The sequence below is a fragment of the Pinus tabuliformis genome, chromosome 5_2 (assembly GCF_031772625.1).
Source record: "Pinus tabuliformis cultivar Carrire ecotype Pingquan chromosome 5_2, CPIR1, whole genome shotgun sequence".
NCBI classification, from domain to species: domain Eukaryota; kingdom Viridiplantae; phylum Streptophyta; class Pinopsida; order Pinales; family Pinaceae; genus Pinus; species Pinus tabuliformis.
Window position 1 is genome coordinate 550,261,111 of NC_142306.1, and position 10,494 is coordinate 550,271,604.

Sequence of the window (10,494 nt, forward strand, 5' to 3'; positions counted from 1 at the left end):
GATGAGGGATTTGCATGAATAGGTGAAACTTAAATTGCAGGACAACAGCTTAAAGTACAAACAACAAGCAGATTTGCGAAGAAGGGAGGTACAATACAATGTAGGAGACGAAGTCCTCGCACATTTGCGTAAGGAACGTTTTCCTAAAGGTGTGTACAACAAATTAAAGTACAAGAAGATAGGACCCTCCAGAATCCTACAGAAGTTTTCAGCAAATGCCTATGAGATCCAGTTGCCACCAGGAATAGAAATTTTGCCTATTTTTAATGTAGCAGACCTATTTCCCTACACGGCTGACCCAAAGGAGAAGGAAGAAGATGGAACCACACGACCCACACAGAACACCCAGGACGAAAGAGAAGCTTGGAAGAGACAGATGCCTTACGTTCAACCTCATGAGATCGAGATCATTCTCGACACTCAGGTGGCTAAACGAACTCAGCGGAAAGAATACTTACAATACCTGGTCAAGTGGAAGAACTGTCCAATTGAGGACAGTTCGTGGCTTGATGCCAGGCAGATCGAACAGACCGGTACTTTTGTCGAGAAGCTCATGGACCGGAGCCATGATTTTCTTTTTGCCCCGGAAGCCTGATGCAGGAGCATCTAGCTCACCATGACCGGGTTCAGTCTCAGCCAGGTTGGAAGGTTGTTAGTTGTCTGGATTGTTTTTTTTATTATAGGTTATGAGTCATGAGATAGGAGTTTAATTTTTTTTTGTTTCTTTAAAGATGTTATGACTAATTCAAAGTTAAATAGACAGTTAGGGTTGTTATGATCTAAACAATAATAAAGTTGTAGTTACAAACTGATCTGTTAATTTAGAAGAAAAAAAGACAAAACTGTCTAATCAGAATCTTGTAATGTCAACCATAGCATGACTGTTTAACTGAAACCCAAGACAGTTTAATTAACTGTAATCTCAATGTATAAAGGCAGAAATGTAAGACAGAGACAGGGTTCAGCAATTCTGGAACAGAGAAATAAAGAAAGGAAAAGACAGATTTCATTTGCAGAGACAGTCCATTTGATTCATTGCCTATTTCTGTATTATAATGTTATATTCTTTTTCATTTGCTGTGCAAGTTAAAACAATTCTAGCGTACTACAATTAACCACTACAGATCACAATTCCCGACATTTTTAATAAGCAGAAATTCGTGAAAGCATTCCCACGATACAACAGAACGAAGGCATACCAGTTGGGGAGAATGAGGACTAGATCTCCTGTAGAATTACAGTGGAACAAAGTGACAGAAACAGACACATGTAATCCTGGTAACTTTTCCAAGTTTTTATAATTAAACAAAATACATAGAAAAGCGTCCACAGAAATTGTCGTTCAAACCATATTTATAATCCAGTCATTGTACAACAAAGTCGAGTAACAGAAATTGTCATTCAATCCATATTATAATACAGTCATGGTAAATAAAAGACAAGAAACAGCGTCCAGGAGGGAAAAACCCTAGGTTAGGGTTTCATGACAGAGTCGGTTCTTCATTTTCTTTATCGAATATAGCGGAGAACCCAAACAGAGGCCGAAACCAGTTCACATACATTCCATTGACAACATCTCGAGTCAAATAAAGCTACCAGACAACGAAAGACTGACCATACCAGAACCAAAATAAGACCTTGACTGTAAACTGACGGGATTTAGGCACCAGAGCCTACTAGGAGGAAAACTATTACTTCGAGAGCCAAAAATCGCGAAGGAGTCCAAGTGCCCAGGTCGAACCACAGACCTGCAAGGGTAAAGCAAGGGTTTGGTTAGCCATTGTTACGGAAAGATCAGGAGGAAAGAACAAAAAAAGAGGACAAATGGAAACCCTGGCGTACCTCAGTCAGTTGGATCGAGAAGCTGAGGAGTTGAGCCACTGACAAGCTTACAGAACCTGAGACAGAAGGCGCATTCTGGTTAGATTCAATACCAGATGAAGAGAGGGATAAATCAAGGAGAAGAATAGTTACCTGTGCATAGTTGCCGAAGCTGTTCGCCCTGTACCTGTGCTCGAATCACCAACAGCAAGGAAGACTAGTTCATAAAACGAACAGAAACCAGAAGCAGTGGGACTGCATTCACAATATTAAAAGATTGACCAAAGCCGAGGGACTTACAACCAAGAAGGAGCTTGGGCAGACATACCTCCAGAACCATGACAGGCTCGAGCCATAGAAGAAAACCATAGACCATCACACTGACAAGCTCAAGAGACCAGTTCACGTTTGCAACCGCAACCGACGAAGGGACAGAGACCGCCATAAACGTTCGAGGAGGAGCCATACAGGGGAGCTCCCGAACCCTCATCAGACTGCACAGAAGCGAGGAAGGGTCGTGAATGACCGGACCACCAAGACATTTTGGCTAGAGCGAACGAAGGAATCAAACCCGAGGCTGGTAGCGGGGTCATAAATGCCACATTAAAAAATTCCATTTACCAACAAAAAATATCCATTGCCACATCACATACAACCGCCGGTATAACAAACCAAATCCACCACATCACAAAAAGTCGAAGACCAAGTGTAAAGGCGAGCTTACGTGTAAAGTGCGGGCCCGTGTGGTCTGGGCTACATCACTTTGGGAGTGATTTGGATCCATTTTTGAGCCAAATGCCAACAAAGCTAACAGGTCCTACATATGTTGATGATAACCCTCCAAATTAATGGGAGGAATCACAAACTTAGGGTTAATGACTACCTTAGGAAGGCATCTCCCCTAAAGTAAGGATTTCCATTGAGCCCCTAGGACTGGGTTTTCCCGCTTGCTGCCATTTCCCGGATGGTTTCCATGACCCCCAAATTTTTTTTGTTGGGTGGATATCACCACGTTCTTTTAGGGGGGGATTTCACCCCTCCTTCCCGAGCTACTCGTTTCTCCTTGTCATAGCCAATCAATAATAAAATATGTGAAAATTCTTCTTGGTTTTATAGAAATTGTGTTTGTAGCCAATGTGACTATGGAGTTATGATATTTTGTGTTGTAGAAACCCTTGCCACCATGAAACCCTCTTATTAAAAGATCACTCTATTTCATAATTATACTTTAATTACATTGTGTTTTTTGAAATAAACTTTTAATAATAAATTAATATTTTTAATTTATAAAATTTAATAATATTGATATTAAAATAATCAAATATTTAATGCTATGAATTATAATAAATAAATTTATATTTTTAAACTAAGGCTGAATTAGTTGAGTGTTGTTGTTAAATCACCTTTGCTAATAAAAAGTCATAGGTTCAATTTTTTGACACTCTCTGAGTCACACTCTATGATTGAGCCGCAATCTCTTCATATAAATTTACTTAATACAAATATTCCATAAATATAACAATTAGCAATCTCCAAAATCTATAAACCACATTAAAAAAATTAAAGCATAATATATTTAATATTCCTATATTATAATAATAAATATTTATTTTAAAATTTATAAACCTATAAAAAGTTCTTTTATTATTAAATAAAATTCATAAACATTTTAAAGTTCAAAAGCTAAAATGATGAAATATGTTATAATGAATAAAATAACAATTATGCATAATATCGCCTTTATGTTCTATAGAAATGTTGATAAAAGTAAGTGAATAGCCCTGCTTTTCTATTTGCGCGTTTTAAAATTAATTCCACAACATGAATACATCTTTTTAAGATGTGTTACAAATACAGAACATAATATCTTGATTGCGATTTGTTCTTCTTACTCTACTACGAGGCGTTCATGATGATCTCTTCAAAATTATGAAAACGTTGTTTATTATTAAACTTTTAACTTTTAAAGTGGTAATGAAGTTTATGTTAATTAAAATATTTAAGGTTTAGTTTTACATATAGTTTTTTTAATTGTAATTTATTAAAATTTGGTAATACAATTTTAAGATATTTTGTTATTTAAAATATATTTTTCATTTCAATGTCTAAATAGATTCAACACTCTAAAAAATTTTTTGGGCACTCAAATTATGTAGATTAAATCATTTAAACTCAAGTTTCAAAATTATTTTATTGAATTTTGATAAAATTAACGAGAAAAAATGTGGTGAAAAAAACCATTTTATCTATATGTTAGACTATATCTATCTAAAATATCTTATTGATATGGAATAATGATATTTAAATTATAGATCCATTTTAGATACGGAGAATTAGGATATTATTTAAATATTTTGTATAATTATTTACATTTACATTTATTTTTTATTTTTAAAATTTATATTTAAATTAATAAGAATAAAATTTCAACTTTAACCACAGACAAACAAAATTACAAATAAAAAAATTATTTTAAAATTCGATAAAATTTAGATAAAAAAACTAAAATTCCATTTCAATATTGGAAATTTACTTATTACAATTTTAGTTATTTTAAAATACCCATACCACCGAATCTCAAAAATAATAAAAAACACACATAAAACTTTAACTAATTTAGAAAAACCACCGCATAAAAGTTGGTTTCAGTTGGAGCAAAAGTTTTCAAAAAATAATAAATAACACACATAAAACTTTAACTAATTTAGAAAAACCACCTCATAAAAGTTGGTTTTAGTTGTAGCAAAAGTTGGGTATTAAGGGGCTAGGTATTTCGGTCATTATCCATTACACTTGAGATATTTGAATTATGTTTATTAATATTGTTATTATAATAGATATGATTATTTATAATTTGTCACTATATTATATCATATAATCATGTATATATGTATTATTATATTATATACATATAATTATTTATATGTCTTATTATGGTATTTATAAATAGTTTTTAGAGATTTGAATTTATTTAGTAGCTAAATAAATTATTTAGGGAGTTACTATTTTTTGACAAAAATATTATTTTTAATTATATATTTGACTTTTTTTTGGCTCGAGATAATTTGAACAGGACCTTATTTCAAGGAGTTCATACAAAAATATACATGTTCATCTTTAATTCAAAGTTTTATGGGTTATTATAATAATAAAATAGTTATTCTATTCTAAAGTGTGGTTGGTATAGTTGGATGTTATTTTTTCCATCTAGTTTCAAATTTCATAGAAAATATCTTTAGCCTCTTGTAATAAAGCTTAAAAAGTAACTGACCTAATTTACTATAACTTATTATCAATTTACCATAATTTAATAAAAAAAAAGTAAATAATCAATTTGATCTTAAACTAAATTACTACAACTAATTATCAATTCACTATGATTAAATACACATCTTTAACTTAAATTACTATAACTAATTTGAAACTATAACTAGTTATAATTTTGGTGTTATAATGACACCTAATTTATAAAATTAATTGCCTAACATATTTGACTAATGGACATCAATATCATCGTTCTCAAACAACAAATTGCCAATCACAACGTTTACTGTAGGGTAGACTCTTTTCTTCAAATTTGGACGGTAAAAAGCCGAAGTACATGAATTAGGGCCCAGAAATCTTGAATGACTTGAGGACTTGCGACTTTCGATCCATTGCTCTAGTAAAAAAAGAAAGTTTATACACAAATTGCAAGGTAAAACTGTTAATAAAGAGTTTGCTGAAAATATGCACAGAGGTAAAGATCAAACCCAGTATCACTAAAATCTTACAGTTTTAGACCAAAGAACATAGAAAACCTGCACTATTCGAAATTTAAAGGTCAATTTATGTGTTTAAATACCTTACCTGCAATAAGGAAGAATCCGTACGCCCATGATAAGGTGGAAATGCGATTTGGTGAATCCAATTTATGGCCGAAACGTTCACAAAATTGCGTGCGGGAAATGAAAGCCTTGCAGCACAAAGTTTGAAATCCTTAGCTCCCTGGCCGCGCCCCTCGTCCAACTCCCGAAGGAAATCCACCACGGCGATTGCTGCGCCACTCTGACATCATGCTCTGAAACACTTGGAAATACTTTCAAATTTAATAAAATGTGGGCAAAATTTAAAGGTAATGGTTTTCGATCGTCCTTGTTGGTATTTTAAGATTCGTATCAACGTTCGTCCGAGCGCTGGACGACAAACATGTTGATTGGAGGAGATTCTCACGCTTAGCACACCGGTCACGCAACGAATCGAATTATTTCATTTTCATGAGAAATTATTAATCACGACAGGCACTTGAGACATTCTCAGAAGTAGATTATATGAGATTCTCAGAAGTAGATTTTAATGCCCATAGATATTTTTTAATCTATAGATTCATTAATGCGGTCTATAGAAATTATTAATTTTTCTGTCTACAGATTCATTAATGCGGTTTGGCTGTATATGTATTTTATTTATATGAGAAATTATTACTCATGACAGGCACTTGAGAGTCATATGGCATTCTCAGGAGTAGATTTTAATGGCGATAGATATTTTGCAGTTTATAGTCTATTAATGCATCGGGCTATATATGCTTACTATTAAATTTAGTACTGGTTTAAATCTGACAGTAGGCATATACAACCCGAATCTATTAATAGGTTTATGACCTGTTAAATTTGGTTGCCAATTTTTATATGGGGTGTGGAAAATGACGAGCAAAGGTGGAATTTGATGTGAAAATGTATTTATTGTTGGGATCGTCATGGAAGTTTTGACAAGATGTCAAAATTGAAAACAAAATCTAATCATTGTTAATTATTATTAAAATAGTTATATAAATTAAATAGTTAATATTGATAAACATATATCATACATCAAGCCACTTATCTCATCATAAGTCACATATAGTTAAAAAAAAAAAAAAAAACATAAAAATTAATTAAATTAAAACTTTTCTACATAGAGCAAGAATAACAAAATAAAGTAACACTAAGTGGTAATAATTTAATGTTATAAATAAAGATAAGAATTTAATGTTATAAATAAAGATTTAATGGAAAATGAATGATTTATAAGAATGATATTTTTTAAATAAATTGAAAAACAAAATATCACTATTAAAAAAGTTATATAAATGTTCTGTGAAAATCAAATTCTTACTTCCATTAATAATTGAATTAAAGTTTTGAAAATATTATTTTACAATAAACACATATTATATTATATTATATATATATATATATATATATATAATTACACATCTTTAAATATTTTATAATTAAGTAAATTATTATTATACATTTTTAAACATTTTATAATTAAATAAATTTAATAATTTGAATAAATTTAATGATTAAAAATCTACATTTATTTCTAAAATTTTATAAAATAATCACATCATTGTAAAAAAATTATTTTATTATTATTATTATAAAATTAAAACACTACACTCAAATTCTTTCATGTTGATTTTTTCCAAAGAAAAAAAACGAACTTTTTATTAAGATAAAAAGTTACAAGCAGATGCATAAAGCATTCAATTTGGCTGTGTGAAAAATGATCATACAGCCCGCAATGTACAGCACTGCCTAAAGACAGAAAAAAGAATGAGCTGCTCCGCTTTTCCGGAAAGCAGCAACAAAGGAAACCCAGCTGGCCTAAGTCTTCCTACCCTTCTTCTTCTCCACTTTTCGCCAACCATCCATGATGGGAGGGGAGTCAATAACGGCTAGCTGGTTTTCCATCGTACTCATTGGTTGCTCCTTATCCGAATCCGATCCTTCAGGACTGTGGCTTCATTTGTTTCCGTTTATTTCCATCTGGATCTCTTGTTCCTTTTCCTCATTAATCTCCTTGTCCTTATTGTCCTGATTTTTATCCTTTGCTGTAGTTTGTTCTTCTTTCTTTGCTGTAGTTACCTTCTTCCATGCAGCATCTATATCCTGCCATCCTTTCGGCTTCCTTTGTTGTTGCTTGCTCTTGTTGAGGCTTGGACATGCATTGTACAAGTGACCTGTTTGTTGACATCCCCAACATCTGAAAGCTGTATTCTCATAGTCCAGATGTTGTTTCCACTGTGTATTATTGAAGTTTAAGATGATGCTTTCAGGTAGTCCTCGACTAAGATCTACCTCGACACATATTTTGGCAAAAGTAAATATTCCTTTTATGTGTCTCTCTACGTCTATCTTTAACATTCTCCCCAAGGTATTTCCGATTGTTATTAGAACCTTTGAATGCCAAAAATGTAATGGAAGGTTATGCATCCTCACCCATACTGGCATCATTGATACCACCATGGTGTTGGCATCAAAATCAGGAAACCAAGGGGTAATAAAGAGTCCAACACTACCCCAGAACCATGGCCCTTGGTTGAGAACTGTTTCCTTTTCTTCCTCTGTTTCAAAACATACTATAAAAAAACCTTTGGGGTATAGGTAGATTTGGCAATTTTTTGTCCAAACAGAGTGAATCCATTGATACAGTGCATCAGTTCTAGGCCAAAAACCGTTAAATCTGCAAATAACTGCATTTTTTTGTAGATCTGAATATATATTTTTTTACCTCTGGGATTTCGATGGATATAGCTGGGCTCTCCGGCATTTGGTCTACAATGTACTGGCTTGGAGGTTCCGTGACGGCTATGGGCTTTTTTCCTTTGCCCTTCACTGCTTCCTTAAATGACCCATTGCTTTGCGAGCTAGTTCCAGCATTTTCGACTCCTCCTCGTAATCTCATATTGAGAATGATTGTGGAACCTGACTTGATGTTGTATCCTTGCATGGTTCTGCATTCCTGCATCGATCTGCCCTCATTCACTAGATGTTGTTCCTCAGCCGGGTAGCCAGTCTGTTTGGCGATATTGTTCTTTAGATCTGAAACCTTGTCGCTGTCAGAAGTCCAGACCACGATTGTGGTTCCTTTTGGCATCTTCACAAAAACTTGAAACCCGGATTTGGCATTCTGGGGTGGCTCGGTTCTTGTCAGATCTGAGCCATCCAACTCTGTCTCCAAGAGAGGTTCCATATCTCCTGGATTTTGGCTTTTCCTTCGATTGTTGTCCGGATCGGGTAGATCCAGGCCAGATCTGGAGGTCAGTGATCCACCCTGGTGATGAATAGAATCACGGCTGCCTGCATGAGGATTCAAAGTTGAAACAATGAAATTTCGGGACTGCAGAGCCTGCTCCAGATCCTGGCAACACCGCTGCTGCATGTGGAAGAGTGCAGTAGCTGCCAGGGGTATTTCGTCAAACAGTTGCCGCGCATCCTCCATGCGTTGTCTAAGAACAAAATCCGTGAATCGCTTATTGGGAAGATGTAAGAATTCTGCATATTCTGGGCCGTCGTCTTTTTTGTGAAGCTGTAGCACTAAGGGGCGCCTCGTCACAATAACTGAACCCCGAGGTAGAAAATCCCTTCCCACGATGCTTTCCAGGATAGATGATTTTCTAGAACTCTGGCCTCCGACGACGGCCACGGTGGGAAGCGCTTCCCATAGCGTGGGGAGCACACTGGCACCCTCACCGCCATGGTCTCCAAAAACCGTACACGCCCTCTGTATTCTGTTTACAAGCCCGATCAGATTCTCCATGGTTGCCATCACTGCTTCCTCCGTCAAAACCCTAAGTCTCCTTCCTGATTTTAGGCTCAAATTCTTTCATGTTGATATTCATCATAACTCTCCATAAAAACGGCCAACAACATGGAAATTATAAGCATAAACCCTATCATTTTAAGATATTTCCATTAAATTTCAATAATTTTTCTAAATAAATAATACTTAGAACGGTGTAAAAAAAACAATAATTATAAAATTATCAAAATTAATATCATTTTTATGTATTAAATAAATAATTCAATAGTACTATGGGATTTTTTTTGAATATTCAATATTTTTATCAAATTATTTATAAATTTTAAGTATTAGAATCGTTTAATTATAATAAATTATAAGTATTATAATTAAGATAGTTTTTCAAATTTAATAAGAAGAAATAGATTGATTATAAGATAATTGAAGAAAAAAATAAATGTTTATGTATTCAGTTATGTAAATTAAATGGCTAATAAAAGTCCATAGATATTAATTTATAATAGGTATCAAAATACTTACTTCATCATAAATCTCATATTAACAAGAATACAAAAATTATAAAAAATAACTAAATTATAACTTCATTTTAAATTAGTATTATCGTTATTAATTTAAACAGAATTAATACCTAAGTTACACATTTTAAAAACACATTAGGAAGAAAAATATAAAAAAATATTAATAATAAAGACATATAAAAACAACAATAAGAGTTAAAGGCCATAGACATGTCTTTGGATCTGCTCTGAGAGAGCGCCCAGGCTCCTGCTTCGAGCCTCGGCTCCTTGACCTGCCCCTGCGGGCCCTGCCCCCTGCGATCCTCCCTTCCTCTTGGCTCCTTGACCTCAGGTCGGATCGGTCCTCTTCTGAGCGGCCCTTCTCTGCGCTGAGGAGAGCGTGCTTTGCCCCCCGCTTCGATCCTGGCTTCTGGATCTGCCCCCTGCGGGCCATTTCCCCTGCGAATTCTCTGTTGGCTTCTCGGCCCTAGATCGGATCGGCTCCTGTCAGATCGATTCAGATCGGATCTTGACTGTCAGCCGTCCCTCTGGCTAGAGGGCGTTCCTTGCTGCGCTGCCCTTGAGGCGGCCGGCTTTAGGTTTG

General features: G+C 34.4%; 1 protein-coding gene across 1 annotated transcript; it reads right to left on the minus strand.

The window, feature by feature from the left end:
- Positions 1–234: 234 nt before the first annotated feature.
- Positions 235–5,915, minus strand: LOC149160124 (uncharacterized). Its single transcript, XM_089436626.1, has 5 exons — positions 5,671–5,915; positions 2,150–2,315; positions 1,975–2,008; positions 1,843–1,898; positions 235–1,748 (listed from the first exon to the last, which is right to left on the minus strand). The coding sequence occupies exons 1-5, from the start codon at positions 5,697–5,699 to the stop codon at positions 1,692–1,694; spliced, it is 342 nt and encodes a 113-aa protein (XP_089292752.1). The 5' UTR covers positions 5,700–5,915; the 3' UTR covers positions 235–1,691.
- Between the last annotated feature and the right edge of the window lie 4,579 nt (positions 5,916–10,494).

Bases quoted from the DNA above. Each gene is read 5' to 3' on its own strand.
- LOC149160124 (XM_089436626.1), bottom strand. From the start codon at position 5,699: ATGGGCGTACGGATTCTTCCTTATTGCAG. The intron at 2,316-5,670 runs GTAAGGTATTTA...GCTTCTGTGCAG, and splicing joins CGGATTCTTCCTTATTGCAG to TCTGATGAGGGTTCGGGAGC. The intron at 1,899-1,974 runs GTAACTATTCTT...CTTCTGTCTCAG, and splicing joins GCTTCGGCAACTATGCACAG to GTTCTGTAAGCTTGTCAGTG.